Source organism: Styela clava, chromosome 6 (genome assembly GCF_964204865.1).
Source record: "Styela clava chromosome 6, kaStyClav1.hap1.2, whole genome shotgun sequence".
Classification (NCBI taxonomy): domain Eukaryota; kingdom Metazoa; phylum Chordata; class Ascidiacea; order Stolidobranchia; family Styelidae; genus Styela; species Styela clava.
In genome coordinates this window covers 2,149,577-2,169,537 of record NC_135255.1, presented here as the reverse complement: position 1 = coordinate 2,169,537, position 19,961 = coordinate 2,149,577, and the positions used below count along the sequence as shown (strand labels likewise).

At 34.1% G+C, this 19,961-nt stretch overlaps 1 protein-coding gene and 1 long non-coding RNA gene across 2 annotated transcripts; one reads left to right on the top strand and one right to left on the bottom strand.

Moving 5' to 3' along the window:
* Positions 1-3,717: 3,717 nt before the first annotated feature.
* On the bottom strand, positions 3,718-5,147 carry LOC120331916 (uncharacterized). Its single transcript, XR_005568032.2, has 2 exons — positions 4,344-5,147; positions 3,718-4,117 (listed from the first exon to the last, which is right to left on the bottom strand). It is a non-coding gene; the product is annotated as an uncharacterized LOC120331916 (long non-coding RNA).
* A 5,868-nt stretch (positions 5,148-11,015) lies between these two features.
* Positions 11,016-17,660, top strand: LOC120331914 (matrilin-1-like). Its single transcript, XM_039399095.2, has 11 exons — positions 11,016-11,145; positions 11,527-11,712; positions 11,951-12,059; positions 12,331-12,476; positions 14,427-14,590; positions 14,805-14,976; positions 15,141-15,347; positions 16,220-16,331; positions 16,440-16,573; positions 16,819-16,979; positions 17,360-17,660. The coding sequence occupies exons 1-11, from the start codon at positions 11,079-11,081 to the stop codon at positions 17,534-17,536; spliced, it is 1,635 nt and encodes a 544-aa protein (XP_039255029.2). The 5' UTR covers positions 11,016-11,078; the 3' UTR covers positions 17,537-17,660.
* Positions 17,661-19,961: the final 2,301 nt, after the last annotated feature.

Here is a 19,961-nt window from a genome sequence, read left to right as displayed (position 1 = left end):
TTTTAGGAAGATATATAAAGCCTTTGGGTTTTTTAAAATTGCTTTGCGAGAAATACCGTGTTACTTTTGGTATCTTTTCTCGTGTTTGGTTTTGTAATGTCGCTTCAAATTATATTATTTCGTGGCAGATACTACTTGAAAATACATCAGACACTGTGGTTTATTGTTGTTGCGGGTTAGGAAATACGTTTTCTCGCAGATTACCTCTTGAAAATGAAGGAGTGTTTTTACTAAAATAAAGGCACAAAAAGTCTTTCCAAATGAGGAGATACTTGACGAGAGCTTAAGGTACGAAGTTTAAATAAACGCGCGACCCATCTCATCGGCTTGGTCGTGTCTGCACAAGACAATCCATTCTCCTTTTACCGATCACGGGACGTCATCTAGGCGTTTATAGAAACAACATTGAAATTCCGTGATTTTAACAAACATGAATCCCGAAATCGGGACCAGGAAAAGGGATATTCCAAGTTGGAATATTTGAAAAATAACTCAAAAGGTTCTGCCAATAAATACGAATATATACCAATGATTTAGAACGATAAAAATTGTTCTGCGGGCCGCACGGAATGTGTTGGCGGGCCGCATGCGGCCCGCGGGCCGCAGTTTGGACCACCCTGAATTCTAGCACACAGTGGAGTAAGAATATATTATAAAATTCACGAATTTAACCGCTATCCGCTATCATTTTTGACGATGACGAGATTTTTAATGCCTACATGTTGACGCTGTAATTCGTAATCATAAATACCATCTCGACGTCATCAGTCATCAGACAATTTGCAGAGATACGATAGCAGACTATCTTTGACGCATGCTAGATTGAGTATAGCTGGCTCGTATTTTGACGAAACGAGATATTCATATTATAAGATTAGGTTATATGGACAGCGTTGCCATTCCCCGAACAAGCACCTGCAGGCCACGGAATGTACAACAGGGACAAGATTTTTATGAAATAATGAGGTTTGGAAAAAACAAAGATCTTAGTCTTAGTCTTAGATCAAAGTCTTAGATCTGAAACATCTATCTAAAACATTCAGAATATTTCGCATTTTCAGTAAAATTAAATATTCGCATTGCATATACTCAACCAACAATATACTAAAATTTTATCATTTCAATAACTACCGTATTCATCCGCGTATAATACGCACTTTCAAGGCCAAATTCAAAGTTCGGGGCTCCCGAAGTATGCGAACCAAGATGGCGGACATCGGAATGTAATATGTGTACTAGGTTAGGGTTAGGCCATAATTTTAGGTATAAATACTACGGGAGGCTCTTGGCTAGTCTTCGAACTAATATTAGGACTAAAATAAGGAAAATTGGAAAGAAATTATCGCCTAACCCTAACCTGTTACCCATGTTACGTTCCGATGTCCGCCATCTTGGTTCGCATACTTCGGGAGCACCCAAAGTTCAAAATAAGGGGGTGCGTATTATGCATTGACATAGAAAACATCGCAAAAAATAATAATCCTTATTTCATGCTTAATTAACTGGGTAATAAATCTTACATATATTAATAAATTATACATAAAATGTTTTAATTTCATTTAGCAAAGTTGTTAGTATCAGATCAAGCTTGTTTCGGCAGAAGCATACCCGATCCAACAAAATTTAGTGTGAATAAAAGTAGAAAGAGAATTAATCAGTTCATTAATTCCAGCGTCAGAAAAAAACAAAAATACAGCTGCTGTCAGCTGCTGTTTCTCTCGTTCCGCCGAATCAGTACTTTCAATATAGGTGGCCATAAACAAACTGTCTATAAGAATCTCGCATAATAGTCCGGCAGATGAGGGGCCTTTTTTGGCCCAACCTCGTTTTTAGATATAAAGTTTTTTATTTGTAATCATTCATCGAGTGTAGAGTTTGCAGCCTTGAGCAATTTTTTTACGGCTTGATATTTGTATTGATGTTTTCCGTCAAATCTGTGCACCATAATGGCGCACAACCTGAACCATTACCTGGTACACATACTATGTTCAGGTTGTGCAATTTGTGCGCAAATATACACCCGGTGGAGAACAGTCAATTTTTTGTTATCAAAGATTGTTATGCAGCGGGATGATCATGACGATGCAGTGAAAGATAATGCTATCACGAGCACGAGAACACGAATGATAAAATTGCCACATTTTATAGTATATCCCTGGGAAAAAAATGTAATTCATGTTTATGTTCCATGCCAATGCTTTTCAAACTACCAAAGACCCTCAACACTTTTACTTATTCTCTTCTATAAAAATATATAATATATCTATATAATATAAATATATAATATAAATATATCTAAATATTATATATTCGCATTACCGTCTGTTTGTTCGTGCTCCCAGATAACCGATCCGTGGCCTCCAAGGAGGCCGGAGTCCCCTTTTAAGAAACCCTGTCATAAACTAGAAGAGGCGACCGCGCTTCTCTTGCCTGTTGTCATGCTGTCCCTCGAATTCAGCTACAACAAAAAAATCACGAAAACGAGTTTTAAATTTTATGATTTCATTAATATTCTCAACAATGAATAATATACGAGTGGTAAAATGCCAAGTTATTCCAACAACATGATGATATTTTGCAACTTTTAACCAATATTTTGTATATAATTTTGTTTGACAGAGCCCCAGGTGATCTAACTACAAATATCAAAAAAGTGAGGACAAAAAAGTTACACTACAACATAGTCAAATGTGCTGTATTTACGATAGATAACAGGTTTACCAAAAAACATTACATGTAAAATGGTAAAATAAAGATCAGTTCAGCAACATCTACTTAGGCATTGGTGATATGCATCTGTTGATGATTTTATGGGTTTGTTTCGGAAGTTTAATGACAGATTCTGGTTGTTGGGGATGTTTCAAAAAAATGTTGAATAGAAAATTTTTTTGCAGAATGTCAAGGTTTGAGAGTAGTAGAGAAGTAAAAAATAATACTCCCATGTTTTCTTCATTTGATAACAACGCCACAGAACTTCTCAAGCATTTCTGCAAGAGGCAGAAATGCTAAGATGGGATTTCATCGCATTGCAAACCAATATTAGTGATTTTCAGATATATTCGCGCATTCCCATCTGAACTGCGTGGAAAAGGTTATACCTATCTACAAACTATGTTAGATGAGCGCCATATTAACGAATATCAGTAAAGGAATAGTGCAATGGAAAACACATATAAGGCCTAACCTTCAGTAATATGCAATCAAATAATCTTAGTGTAGAATATATATTTAAAAACATTTCATCACGCCAATCGCTGTCGGAAACTTTTTGTCTCTGGCTGAGCTTAGATACCAATTGGCACTCATGTAAACTGGTAAGAGGCAGGTCCCATATAGAAATGCCACGGGATGGAGCAGGTAATATGAGTACCCATTCCCCAGCTGTAATTTGAGTGAGTACTGCTGTTTTTATTGCAGATAATACTGATTTTTATGTATTATTATTCTCAGCGAGTAGCCGATTTTGTAAGTCGCAATATTATTCATAAGTAGGAAGTTTATTTTGTTGAGACGAAACACAGTGAGTGGTACTGATGATCTAAATGCAATTAGACGTTCTAGTAGGCAACAGACGATGGTATTTCATGTATTCTGTGTATACTCGCACAATGCGATTGGATCTTTCTCAATATCTACAATTTATACAACATATCACTAAATGTCAGCTTTCCGAATCATTGCATCTACATTAAGATTTCGGCCTTTCCATAGATTCAGTCAAGATGTCTCGTATTTGTAATCATTTCAAAACAACACACGTACTTTATACCAATAAATAAATTCAAAAACACGGAGAAAGACGTCAATCCTACAAAATCATAGAGTCAGTTATAAAGTATTTGTCACTGTAAAGCCCATTCTTCTTTTCGTAAATTTCCCCTTCAAGTTTATTGAGGAATATTCCACATAGGGGTAACAATTCATGCAAAAAATCAAGTTTTTCTTGGATATCCATAAGTTTCTCCTCAAGTCGACGTAAGTTATTAGATTTACCAAAACGACAGCAATTCGGAACCAGGACTTTTCTAATCTTATGAAGAAAAATCTTCTTTTTTGATTCTTCGTCCCTAATTTTCTTCAACAACTTCTCTTTCTCTTGCTCCTTATCACGCAAAGCCTGAACGATAATAATTTTTAAAATAAACTAAAGGAAATCTTATCATCCAAGCAAATAAAAGACTAGACAACATTGATGATGATTATATCAAATTAACTATTTATGATAAATTTATTAATGTTCACTATGTAATATATAGAAAACATTGTAATGATAGTAAATGTGTGCCAATACATAATTATGTGACTAAGAATGCAACCATCAATATACCTAATATAAAACTTACATTTCCAGTCTCTATTTCTATCCTAATAAAAAGATAGATTTGCTCCAATCAACTCATTTGACAAATTTTATCATATGTTTTTCTTTGTGGTGGTATTTTTCAACTGAAAGGATGTGACTTCCACAAGGGAAGAACAAGAGACAGATTTGCTACATCCCAGGCCAGAACTATCCCCATCCGCTCTTACTTGGCTTTCAATTTATTCATTCGTATGTATAACAACATCTATAATTTGTTTATCACCCGAATTATTAAGTTAGTTATAAACGGCATCATTATCGACTGTATAACATATGTAAACAAATACCGACAAACAAAAGGTTCGAATGGTGTTTTTTGGAACTAGATTATATCGTAAAATGGACGATCGTCACAACACTGGATATGAACCACAACATTCTGTTTGTGTTGCGTGTGAACCTACATCAAATATGGAAGTCATTTATCTCTTACATAAATAAAAGAATAAAATGTTTTTTAAACAGGGGGTCATCTTGTAAATTCTCAGTACAAACCAGGAATGTGATAATGCTGATTCACTAGTTTGATTAAAAAACATTACAAGGGACATCAAAATATCCCTGAGACACTGTAAATCATATATGGTACTTCACTTATTATTAGCCAATGTAACACTAATTTGATTTTAATATTGGAGTATACTAGTGTCCGATACAAACATTATGCAGTTTAGTAATTCAATAAATAGTCTTGCTGCACACTAACACAAATATATTTCTGTAACGTTTCGTCTGACCAAGGTCAAACTTCCTCAGACATACATATTCCAACTAAAGCAAGAACAACAATTGCAAGCACATTTATACAATGGGTGCCATGGCAACAAAACAATATCATAACAATGTGAGTTAACGAACCCATGCAGGTGGTGATTGAAAAATTAATTAACAACGCTAAGTTTAAATATTTAAAATTAAAAAACACATGAAAATTTCATGCACATTCATAAAATGGGTGTCATGGCAACATAACAAAATCACAACAATGCGATTTGAAAAATCAATAAATTGGTGATTGTATTTTAATTAACTGCACTAAAAAAATACATAAAAATTACGAAAATATACGGTGTATAAAATGTTCCTAAATGCCCTAAACTTCTTTAATGTTCATTCCCAATGGTTCATGCCTTCCACGTAGGTTAATGAAATATGATTCTTTAGTTTTTCGGTAAATATGGTCTTGAAACAGTTTTTCAATTCCAACTACATTAAAGTCATTCAGTGAATATCCAGGTTGGTTAAAGTGAGCACCGACGACCAGGTCTCCGTTTTTTTAAATTTATACTTCTAATGTGGTATTTCAGCAAATCTAGAAATAATGGCATCAAGGTGTGCTGAAGCGAAAAGGGTTAGAGACCGCGCTATAGGCCGTTGTAACTGATTGAATTTCTACATTCCTGTACATATATTTTAAAGTATGGAACATTACGCACTAACAGTTGAAGTGTGATAATTCACTAATATATATATTTAATGTTTCAATTCAATAAATGTCCCCTACATAATCAAAGGTTCGCGTTGACTTTATGTCAGTGGCGTAGCAAGACTCTCATCTCGTGGAAAATGGTGATACTGTAGGCCTAGTTCAATTACATTGCAAAAGTAACAGGCTTGGTAAATGGATTGAATATTTCATAGCAGTCTATGCACAAATCATGGATTGGGGTATTGGGTTCTTTTGTCGTTTTCGGTTAGTTCAGTTTAAAATCATTGTATCCGTTCCAATGCTTCCAACATTAATATCGAATTTCCACGAACGACCACCATTCAGCCATTCCACCAGGTGCAGTGGTCCCATCTTTTCTACGCTCTGTTCCATCATCCACGACTAGATTCATAAAAGGGAAATGTAGTGCTTTCGTGTTAGCAAACTCATCCACCATATTCGTCATATCATTTTTTTCAATTTGCTTCAAAAATCAGTAGCTTACCTGTGATAATCGTCGTGTAAGTTTTGGAAGAAAATTCATTCGCTCCGGCTTTTGGAGATTGAACACGTATCTCAGGCCTGCCCAACCTTTTTCGTCTCGCGGGCCACTTTCACATAACGACATTTGTTGCGGGCCGCAAACGTTTGTACCAAACTTTAATACCAGTCCTGATTTCAGTATAATTTACATAATACATAGTAGGCAAGCTTATTAACATAAAATCAATCGGGTTGAATAATTATTTATTGGATACTGAATAGGTCTGGCAAAATATTGAAAATCAAATCGAATATGAGAATAGCAGTTTACTATTCGAATATTTGGTAACACGGTGCATGGAAATGACACTCGCGGGCCGCCGAATCAAAGAATCAATCGTTACACAACACACTTGCGGATTTCTGACGTCAAAATTGAGTGTTATATTTGCGTGATAGTGTTTTTATTCGTTCATTTCCAGTGGCTGTCTCAACGTTTAAATGGGCATAATGTGCACATATGTCGCGGGAATATCGAGTTTTAGTGGGCCGTTTCGTAAAATTTGAAACTTTAATACAAGTATTTAATGGAGTAACATTACAAAAAATTGCTGGACGGATATATATACTAATTTAAATATGTAGCAATGCCATTAAGTTAATTTTAACATAATTATTGACGTATACGAAGTGACGACATTTCCGAAATCTTATTTAACGCAAACATAACATAAACAAAAGTACAAACATAAAGGACAACGAGTCCCGGAGCCAGTACCAAAGATTTTGTCGAGTTTTTGTTTTACGTTGGCGATAAAGACGATCAGAGCCGACACGAAAGAAAGCAATCAGAATGAAAATAATTTGCAATTTTAGGCTCCAAATTAATTCCTATTATTGTGCCCAGCGTTCGTCCCCAATGATCGCTCAATATCTTTCGAGTTCGTCGATCAGAAAGCACAGTTCTGCGAGAAATAAAAAAAAAAACTAGAAATGCCACCAAATACAAGACTTGACACATACGTAATAATAGGAACCGGCATTCGGATGTAGATAAATAGCAGGAATAATCACACCAGAATCACGAAACATACTTAAGCCTATATAACATAGTAAAAATATATAAAAAGTTTGATTTCAAGATTTATTGGGCGGGCCGCAAAAAACAGTCCGGCGGGCCGCGGGTTGGGCGGCCTTGACGTATCTGGTTTTCTACCGATACCACCGGTGCTAGGCCTAATTCCTCCTCAGTTAAATTCGGTATTCCCAAGTATACTTGTTTCAATTTTGGTTTAAATATTTCGTTTATCTTGGTTACTTTAATTTTTTTCATACGTTCTTTCTCTTCTGCTCTTTTTCTTCGTTTCTGTGCGCCACTGAGAGGTTTTGCTTTCGACATCATACTGACAAACCACACGACGCCGAAAATCGACGACTCCGGCATTGTTACGTAACAAAACAATTTGAGCAGAACTAACATCAACATTATAAGATGTGCATTACTGGTTTTACAATGCAGCTTTTGGTTTTGCGGCTTAAATTTCTAAATTCTAACTGCTTGGGGCCATTTTTCGCTGTGCCCCCCTCTAGTCATCAATGTTTCACGCCCTAATATATGTCAATCGGTATCAGATTAAATTTTCATATTTACTTCATGGTATTGTGTGTGTTTTTTCGTTATGTCTGTAGAATAACTCAATCAATTTGTATCGTATTATTTACATTAGGGGGTTACAAAACAAAACAAAGATTTGCGAACAAAATTTGCAAATGAAGGCGCCACATCATACATTCACATGAATATAGAATTAAATTATCGAAATACCCAAGTACGAAACTGCGCAGATTTTGGTGTTACATGAAACAATTGTGTCCGGATGCAGCAAAACAATATGTTTCGTATCAATTGGGGAATTTAGTTAGGATGGAGAATACATTGTGCCACGTAAAGTGTGGGACTTCAAAGCTGAAATGAAATGGCGTATAATAAACATTCATCCATAAGGTCATAACAATGTGGAAGATGTGGGTATTTATTTGACTATTCCGAAGAGATCGTCTGCGTTATCAAGTGTGTGTATAATAGTTATAGTAGACCAAAACGTTGTAAGACCAAACCGAAAATGTGTTACCATCCTCGTTCAGTATTGAATATAACACAGTTTTCAAATTTGTACTGAATACGAATAATAAACTAAATTCAGGCAATGTTGCAATTGTAATAGGGAAGTTTTATTCCGACGTATACCAGAACATTCTATATTCTATACCAGAAAGAACTGAAATAGTTTCAGCTTTGCTTTTTCCGCCTTCTTTATGTCCTTGTCATCAAAATGCAAATGTTCGTTGATTGGTCGTATGCAATAACAGAGACCATGACGAATATACCGTAGCATGCTTGAAATGAAAGGAATTTCGCAACTTGCCAGTAAATTGTGTCATCTCTTTGTGTAAATGGCAACCCTCAAAACTTTAACCACTCACACACTCAAAGCTTTTTTAGCTAACCAACAGATGACAGTAGTTGTATATTCGAATGTTAATGTTAATGTGTATTTCCTGTGGATGTGCGGTCATGTGATATTGCATATTTGATACACTACGTTACTCGCCTAAAAATTAGAATAATTAGCCCACGCTAACCGAGTTCCTGCCTCGTCATGAAGCTACCTAAATTATATTGCATCATATAAGCTTAAGGTATATGATAATATATTATAAGCTTAACGTCATATGGCTTGTAAAATCTATTGCCCAAGTGTAATGCTTGTTAAAGTATTTTAGGACAGTGGGGAATGAAATGAAAGTGGTCATGTTGATCAAACTCGTTGTTTTAATTTTGGGACGGATGTTTTATAAGCACGGAGCATTGGCGCTGTGAGTTGTCAATCCAAAAACTTCCATTTGTTCTAATCTATATTTATGCAATTATAGATTCTATTACAGTCATAGTTTCAAAACAAAGCCCTTCTATTGAGATAGCGTTTCAACTTTTAATGACTTAGATGAAATTAAATTATCTATATGGAATCTTTCAGGAGAAATGCTGCTGAAATATATATGTATCTAAATCGATTCATATATGTTCTGACTGAGTATACCGCGATGACACATATTTATTATAACATTGCTTCAATAAATGATGCGTTTCAAAATATTTTCATGAACCTTGAAATAAATGACCTATACTTTGATGATGTAAAATAGACTTATATTTCTTGTAAAACTAATTTAGGAACATTCCTATATGAGAAGCTCTGGATTTTGCTGAGGAAATAGACTATACACCAAGCCCATTAAAGCGATGAAGTTATAAATTCTGATGAAGCAAAATTGAGAAATATTAGAGCCGACGGTAACTTTTTCAAATATTAAGCTACTTCATATAAATATAGAATTATATGCTATGAATGTTTATTGTAAATATAGATTTTTGTTGTGACTTCAACACGTGATTTATTTTTCGAATAATTTTTTTATTCATTCTATCACGAATCTACTTATGAACTAAAACCTTTGTCCAAAAAAAATATTAATCATTGTTATTTCGGTTAAGTGATGAGAAATTTTTTGACAAAATTTTAAATTTATTTATATTTGAATTTCTTTTTCGAGTATTTTCAAAATAAATCTGCGATTGAGTTTAGTTTGGAATAATTGAATAGTTTCCGTCATTTTGGAAGTCAAGCAAAATTTATATAATTTTTTATGTCAAGTAACCTATCAACAATCATCACAAACATACCAAACCTACATACCAAGAACACACAATGTTAAATAACTTGATCTTTTAGTGAAATACAATATTTTATTATTTTTATCAGAAAAAAAAAGAACAACTTTGACAGTATAAACTGAAATTCTGGCTTTCACTTTATAAAATCACATTTTTGAACCAGCCTTGCTTACACGCGGTATAAATTGTATTATGTCATCCGTGATATCAATTCGGTAATAAGATTGATGAAACAGCATTAAAAATGCAATTTTTTGGAACTGTTACTTTAACCCCCGCGGCATTTACAATCATCATATAATGTCCATATATGGATGTTCGAATCGAAACAAAAATTTATATTCATGTGATAAAAATGAGAATGCGAAACTGTTGATGACAAGGAATGAGTATTGGATTGAAATACAATGTAGTGAGAGAATATATTTATTTGTATTATATACAAAAGTCTGATACCGAAACACGCAACTGTGATGTTATCTGTCAAATATTCAACAATGGTGAAAAGTGATTTCCAATCAAAAATAAATATCACAATAAATGCAACAATTGAAATAAAAATTTGAATCGATTTTAGTTACTACGGTTTTGATGAATATTGACGCGATACAAACAAACGCTCAATATTTTTGAACTGATAAATAAAGAATGGAATAAAAACAGTTGTCATAAATTGGTGATACGAATCATGCACATTATTTAGGCGATATAATATATCACTGCCATAGAGATCGCAATGGCAGTTAAATATTTGACTCATTCGAAAACATCTTTGATCCTATTGTTTCAAATTGTTCACAATAACGATCCAAGGAGTTACTATAAGACAAATTTATATTCGATAATATATAATCCCCATCTTATTTTTACAGATTCTTCCGTTTTTCAAAGCCGGTTTTAGTTATTAATAACATTTACGAAACCAAATCTTTTTTACTACATTGCACCGCAATATTATCACGTGCGCCTGAGAGAAATATAAAATGTGAAATAGGGTTCAACTCCTCCAGTATTCAAAGTATCGTTGAGATAACAGGGACAAATCCTCGTTTTAAAATTAAGCTCCCATGATGACAATATCAGGAATTGTACGCGTATTCTTCTCTTTTATCAATCCAGCACTTGTATTTTCTGGTGAGTATACGAAAGCTGTGTTTGTAATGTATGTGGTCTACAAATAACTTAACTTTCAATATTTTCTTGTGCTCTCCCATTTTAATAAAGTTTCGCGTTCAAAACATTTTCTTTCTACCTAGGATTAGTTAAGAATATTATTAATTCATGCTCATATGAGTACATGTGGAAAAAAACGATGAAATACTTCGTTTCAAAGATAGTATACCGGGTTTAATTTCAATAATTTTAAGTCATACATGGGGGTATAAGATAAATTTCTAAGAAAACTTCAACGATAAATTCCTTTTATAATTGAACTTGTTCAATCGAATAAATATAATATAATACATTATCGTACGTTAAGATAGTAAGAGAAACATTAACATCTTTCCTGTACAGCCTCATATTGCAAGCCATTGGAGGAATTAAATCACGGAAAAGTTCATTGCAGTAACACATATCCCTCAATTGGATCGTCATGCGATTTTGAATGTAACAAGGGATTTGAATTGATTCCTGCTGAAAACAATGAAATCACTTGTTCGAAAAATGGAGACTGGACCAAAGAAAAGCCATGTTGTAGAGGTACGTGTAGTAAAGAATCTTGGAATTCGATATAGACTAGTTCAAAATCTGCATTGTTTTATATCAGTTAACTGTGTATATTGTGTAACAACGTGTAGTATTGAATTTGCGGGGAAGTTGAAGCTACCACTTAGGTATAAATGATGCAACGTTGGGGCAAGCTTCTGACTTCCGAATGAGTACTTGCGAATTTTGGTCGATCCTACTTAAATAAGTGGCGTATAATTTTTTGATGCAGGATGTTCAACCAATTTTGAAAAAGATGTCGTCATTGTGATAGACTCATCACTATCGATGGACACTGATAAATATTCTATCATGAAGAATTCAGTTGCAAATGTTGTTGGGTACGGTATAAATATATTAGTCAAAAACTAACTACCTAGCATGTTAGGACCTCAGTTCTGTAGACATCTGACGACATTGTATGAGTACTATTTCGACATATTGATAAGTGAAGAGTATTATTGTATCAGTTACTCATGTTGACAGTGGTTCTATACAAATATTCCTTTTAGTGCTGAATGTGGCTGATTGAAATCACTGAAAAAATCGCAGTGACGAATAATATATCACATTATTGTTACCTTCATGAACTCACACTTCCCTTCTCTTTAGATCGATGAAAAACACTGAGGTTCAATTTTCCTTGGTTCGCTTTGCAAGTCAAGTGCATGAAAAAGATTCTATTTTCTTTAGTTCATATATTAAAAACAGCAGTGAGATGCAAGGAGCTATCAGAAAATTGGATGGCCCGGATGGAAGTATGGATTCGTTTAATACAGTTGCAAAACCATTATCGCGTTACAAATGATTTGAAAAACGTTCAATTTCCAAAAGATTTTTAAAATAAATTGACAAATATGGCTACAGCATAATTGTTCGGTAAAGTCAGGACTTTCTGCTTAGTTCAGTGGTGTGTAATATATCTCCCCTACGTTTCTCAATTAATTCTAAATACTGCCTAATAAGTAGACTAAGAGTCTTCATTCTGTGAAGAATATATGCATTGGATGGTAACGTGCTATACATATATCGTGAATAGGCCTGGGCGTTTCGAAACACTGTTTCGATACGTTTCGAAACACTGGTATGTCGAAACGGCGCTGTTTCGACTTCCGAAACGGACATTATGACGTCATATCAAATGCAATCTGAAATCAGTCAAAATATCATTCAGCGATGTCCAAGTCGAATTTAATATCCGAATTTTTTCGAATATCGCGACTCTCAAATATCGTTTTTAGTTTATGAGAATATTGAATATCGCGCACACGTCCTGGTGCCATCGTCCACGTTCATTTTACGATTATTTCATTTTATGTTTTATCGTAATCGAAGACACTCTTTGCGACGCGCCTACATCTAAGGATTTAAGTCAGCACCGACATACAGTATTTATAAAATGTCGTGGAAGTTTTTTATTGAAAATATTTTGCAATTATTATCGTATATTTCAACATAGTCGAGATAGTCTTGGTTACTGCGGCAATAAATCTAAATTCAAACTTTGTCGTAATTAATCTTTTTCGTCCTTAGTTTCTATAGTGACCGAGCATTACAGATTTTATTGTTAGACTGGCGTCGTTAATAATAATATAGTTCAGTGTAAGTTTGCGGTATTAATTTATAAGCAATGATAAAAGCATAACAGTTGACGTGCAATATTTAAATCAGAACTGACTGAAAAATTAAACACGATTTTCAGTCTTGACTCTCCGTCATTGGCGAATGGAAATTTGTGAATTGGGTCGACTCATTTGATTACGACGATGATCGCGGTATTAGTAAAATAAACAGTCAAACTTGTGGACGGAGGGATAATTGTGGCGGAATTTAGCTTAACGATGTCGATGTCACGCTGACGATAAACAGTCACAACGAAAGTTAGCCGCGACAAAAATTCGCGTTTATGTTAATTTTACTGTATAATTTAAAACATTTCTCTGGGCGCCTAGTTGTAGCTAATTTCAATCAACGATAATATCATGAAAGCCCATTTCCTGTGTTTATTAAGTTAAGAATGTATTTGGAAATCAGTTTCAAAGATATTTTTTAGAATGTATTAGTCGGTAGTCGAAGTATTCGGTTGTGGCTTTCCTTGGTATTACTACCCCACTGGATCACAAGGCTCTGTGACATCGAATAATATAGAAAATGATCACAATTATTACATAAGATGAGGGCAGGGTCGCATTGATACGTTGAGAGGCCCCATGCTATATATGCTGCTTGTTAGCCCTATGTCTAACAATGACGTAATTCGTAATGATTATTCTGATGCCATTTGGTCACTGCTTTGTCGTTAGCAGCAGAAACCTTCATTGAATTATCATTATCGTTTCATGCTCTCGAATTAGCTTCCAGTGCTTCGTTTTTGTGATTTTAATTCTTGAAAATATGTGCAATTACACATTAAATTCGATGGGTAATAAGGATTTTATTGTTTGTGACAAACGTGTGTTTCGTTTCGTTTCGATTTCGTTTCGAAGGCAAAACTTCGTTTCGATTTCGATACACCAGTGTTTCGGAAATGCCCAGTCCTAATCGTGAAACTTTTATATTTTCTGAATTCCAAACTGATATGATATTAAAACCTAAACTTATTTTCGAAAGAGAGTTCAAGAAATTGTTCTCCATATTTTTACATTAATTTTAAATCTTTTAACCAAAAATATATCTCAAATCCATTTGTGCAATATTTTAAAATGAAGGAACTTTTCTTGGAGCTGCTCTTACTTACACAAAAGAAGTTATACTGACAGAAGAAAATGGTAACAGGAAAAATATTGATGACATGGTTTGGGTTTTAACGGATGGAGCCTCAAGTGATATAGTTGAGAAGCCGGCAAAAGCGTTGAGAGATGATGGTGTAGAAGTAGGAATAAGTACTATTTTACCTCGTAGATTTGAAAGCAAAAAATATTTTGAGTTTCGATCTGACATATATCAATAGTTCATAGATAGTTCATAAATAGCCGGCACACCTAATCAAAAGGCTTTTCCGCAATTTGAATGAGTGCTCGATGGTTCAGTGAGGCCGCCTAACGTTCATTTGTTTGAATACCCGAACATGAAGTTTTCTTTTTTAGATTTTTGCACTCGGAATTAGACAAATAGGAAAAACACGATTATCTACGGAACAATTAGTTTTCATAACTGGAAAAGCAAAAAATGTGATTGAAATAAAAGAAATAACCCAACTAAAGAATGCATTGAGAAAAACTATCACCAGGAAAAAGTGCGACTATACTTGTCAAAAAAGTAAGAATTTTGTGACCCCTATTGAAACTTTCATATGTCTTCATTTCACTCAAGTTTCAATCAAATATATTTAACTGTTTTCGATATTTTGATTTGTCTCAGTTTGAAATGAACACCCGACACAGAATTAGACAAGTGTTAACATATATGTTGGAAATTCACAGGGGAACCACCTGTTTGTCCACCTTTACCAGAACTACCAAACGGCGAGGTAACTTGTTCATCGGAAAAAGCGATAAAAGGTACCCATTGTGTGTTTACGTGCAATCGCGGATTCACATTACTACCTGCCTGGAAAAATAGGACTGAATGTGATGCAACTGCAGGAGGAGAAGTTGAATGGACGGAAAAACTACCGTGTTGTGGAACTGGTAAGGCAATATTGCATAGAGATGTATCGGCATCGGGTATCGTTATTGGCGATATTGGCTAAAATCACGATATCGGTAGTTTATCGGTATCGACTATATGTAGACCGATATTTCCGATATACTTAGCTTCTCAATCACGAATGTTTTAAAAAAATAAGTTAGAATACCAATGTTGAATTTTTTTTTTCTTGGATAGATCGTGAACTATGAGCTATGCACGTACTCACCTCTGCAAAATTTTTATATCGACATTTTTAATATTACCCGCTAGTTATGAAAAAAAAATATATCGATTATTGTTGGATTTTTCAATTTGTAAAAAAACAAAATATGTCGTTTTATTGGCAAAAGATCCTGCGCACGTATCTCAATCTATTATTAGTTTAATAGGATAAGTAAACATTGGTTTATTCTACCACCCACAGTAGCCAGACCCTATGACTTTTCTAATTGAACATCGAGATTACCAGCGTCAGTGCAAATTCCATCTGATTCAATTAACACATCTGGATCCAAAACATCAATTTCTTATTATGTGATATATCTCATTTTCCATTTAAAATGTTCAATATAAATAATGCTCAAAGACTATTGTTTTAATCCGTCTGTCCTGTACATTTGAGGTAAAAATTCCATATTATCGGAATATCGGCCATATATCTTTTTTGGAATATCGGTGTATCGGTATCGGCGGCAGTAGTGGTATAGGTACATCTCTAATATTGAAATAAAATGAAATACTTTTTATCTGTAAACTTCAGAGTCTGGACCATTGTTGACATTTCATTGTTTTTAACTAATAGAAAATTACCAACCTATGCCTCTAGTCATATTAAAGACGGTTTTTATATTCAATCCGTAATTTTCTTTAGAATATTGTACCACTGACACCGAGAAAGATATTATTATAGTCATGGATTCATCAGGCTCAATCAAAGAGAATCAATATGAAATTATGAAAACTTTCATTGCAAATACCATCCAGTAAGCAAGTATTGTATAATCAAAATGTTTGAATTTAACGAGTTTAACGTTGGTGAACTACTAGTAAAAAAATCAGAGATATTAGCTTAAATTTGTTATTTTATTCAGATCTTTTGAAGGTAATAAAGTACAATTTGCACTAATTCGGTTTGGAAGTCGTGTTTTCGCTGAAGACACAATATATTTTGGAAACAAGACTTCGTTATTACAAACTATTGCGGGTCTAAATGAAACTGGAGGAAGTAAGAAACTTTAAAGTTATTTAAAGTGAACGAATTCTTAACATTCACAGATGAAAAATGCCAATTTAAGACATTCAATTGTTAGTTACCAAACATTAATGATTAATGATTATGAATTATATATATTAATATATATATTATATATATATATATTCATATCAACTATCTGAATTAGACTACAAACAAACATTTTGAACGTATCTTGATAGAATGCATACATATTGATAAGAGTCAAATTGTTTCAGGAACGTTTCTTGGAGCCGCTTTAGACTATGCCATAACCAATGTGCTTTATCACAAAAGCAATAGACCCAGTGTCAAAGATATGATATGGGTAATAACTGATGGTGCAGCAAGTGACGAAGTTAAAGTCCCGGCGGAGACACTCCGACAGGAAGGAGCTGAGGTAAACATTTTATTAAATGCAATTATGAACGGTCTGCTTTACACTGTTGCTCAATTCCAATCTTATCTCCGTGTAATATGAACCTACTTTATTGACATGCTAAACGCTAACAGGGACCGATATGTTGCGTTAGGAAAATAATGTGATCGTCTTGATTGGGAGACTTATACCCGCAACAGTGCCGCGGACATAACAGATAGTCAGTTACGGACATTTCGACTATCTGATTCCCTACAGCTGAAACAATTATCCGATTTATTTTTTATTCTGGCATGTGGCCGCGGATCACCTATCATTGACCTATCTTATGGGATTCCTATCTTCGAGATAAGTATAAAATCATATCTATCATAGTCTTTCAATTACTTGCATTTGTACAGATTCTTGCACTTGGCATTAAACAACCAAGGAAATCACAAATATCCGTGGATGAACTGATCGAAATCACAGGTAAAAAAGAAAATGTCATAGAAGTCGACGGAATGTCAAATCTCGATGACCAACTTCGAACGAAAATCATAAGAAAGATTTGTGAACTATCATGCGAAGAAGAATAGTAGAAAATAATTTACAATATATAACTTTCTACTTATTTAGTATAAGCTAGTTGTTTCATAAAATAATCATGAACCTTTAGTTAACCACTAAAACGTCAAAGCAACGAAGTCTTTGTTCTCCTAAAGTTTTGGCATCTTTTCACCTGCTTTTTTGACTTTATTGTCTTATTCATTATATTTATCTACATTCTACAACATCAAATTGTCAAACTTTACAGCAGAAGTAATTCAACTATTCATAATCCCAGTGACGTCAAATTTGCTCAGGGAAACATTTAATTGTGATTGGTATAGAAATTTGCATATATAAGTGAAATATACCGCATTTTACCAAAAATAAAAGCCAGAATTCTGAGATGGTGGCACAATTTAATCAGAATTTCGGGCGAACTAACTGGTCTATAAAGAATGTAGGAGAAGTAAAAGTAGTTTTTTACCAGCAGCTTGTTCTATCTGTAATTCAATACCGGAAATTTAAAAATTGATCGCTTCGTCAGTTTTAGAAAATTCTTTTTTTCTAAATTCTAATTCTGTATTATATATATGATGCGAAGTTGCTCCCCTGGGGAACCGGTATTGAGAAAGACCAAACTTTCTCAAATGTTCGCTGTGGAGTCTCTGATAAAAACGAATAAATGCCTTGTTCTCCTAATGTTCGGTTAAAAGACGATAAATTAAGAGATAACCTACAAACGACGGGGTATACAATACTAAAAAAAACGCAACTTTGAGTTAGATGAAAGCTGGAACAGTGAATCAGAATCGAACGCTTTCGACATGTGTTGTGGGTATGGACATCAGTATACACACTATTAGTTGATATTTCACTCTGAATTGGATAAGATGTCCCAAACTTAACTAACAAGAGTTATGTACCAAACTCATGAATAAATCTATACCCAAAGTTCCCCGCGCAGATTGCCACCAACTATATTGAACGGCCTTATGAGAAACAATTCTCACTAACATTAGAAAGACTGCAAATAGCCTACCTAAACCAATATCGGTCTGTAGGGTTTTAAGTTGTAACTACCAGTTAATCTGGTTACTAATATCTGACTCCAAAATATAAATTAATAAATATTATGGGTTACTAACTAAGCTAAATTAGCTGCCATTCGTGACAACTACAATAACATTAAGCAAATTGTCTGTGACTTGTTTACTTCTTTGGCTGTGATACATTCTTTTCTTTTTGTTTTAGTTTGTTGACCTTTTATTACTAAACGTGGCAAATAAATTAGTTGGTTGAAACTCGGTAAAACGAAACTAGCTATTTTTATAGAAAATCAGAAGGTCAAAAAGGTTGAGAGTTAAAAGAGGGTCACAGATCATGAAAGTTTGAGAATTACTGGGCTAGTTCTAGTACACCCACAGTGTCCAAAAACTGCACGGAAAGCTAGTTATTAAATACCACCGGTGTTATTCATTTAGCCTCAACAGGAGTAAGGAAAATCTAAACAAAGATATGAGCAGATTGCCTGAATGTGAATGGTGTTTGTAAGTGATCTAAAACTATGCACTACTGGATGTGGGGCGAAGATATCGGTGTTATTCGATTTGATATACTGTGCAACAGGTTGAAACCTGTGATCCATGGCACACGTGAGTGGTACAGTCTGTGTTAGCGAAAGTCAAAATTGTTCCAGTAAGAAAAGTGATTTTCTACAACCCCCCGCAGGGATGATGCTCCTTTAATTTAAACCTTCTTCTCCACATATATAGTTTCCCCATACCCATCGAAGCAAAATATACCTTCAATAATTTATAAAAATTCTTTTTAAAATGAACGCCAGTTATTAACGCTTCATAAGGGCTGACTACAAAAATATTTAGGCAAAACATAGATTATCATTAAAAACGTGAAGGAGAGATTACTTGCTATCGACTAGGTCCAAAAAAAAATTGCGTCATTGACTAGGACACTAGGTCTTATTTTAAGGGGAGGGCTTATATTAAAATCCTTTTTAAAATTCAGGCTAGGTCTTATTTTCAAGGAAACACGGTGAATACAAGAAAGGACACGAAGACCAAACGAAGTAGTACGGGTGTGCAATCTGTCTCTTCACGACTTTGCCTGACCGCCTTAGTATGATACTGAGTTACGCAAAATCAAACAAAAACTATATAAGCATCTATTAATAATAATAAAAACATTGATGCCAAGCAAAAATCACTATATAATGAATCCAGAAATCTACAGACTTCACTATTCAAAAAGAAATCAAATTATTATATGTCCAAATTAGACTTTCACAAAGGCAACATAACATTAATACAGTGTGAAAAATAATTAATGAACTAATATTAAAAATAAAACTGATGCATGTCCGTCGAGTGGACTCGAATGAAGTAGAACAGAAATTGAAATAAATTACTGTTACATTCGAGTATAACGCGCTAAATTCTACACTGATATTCAATC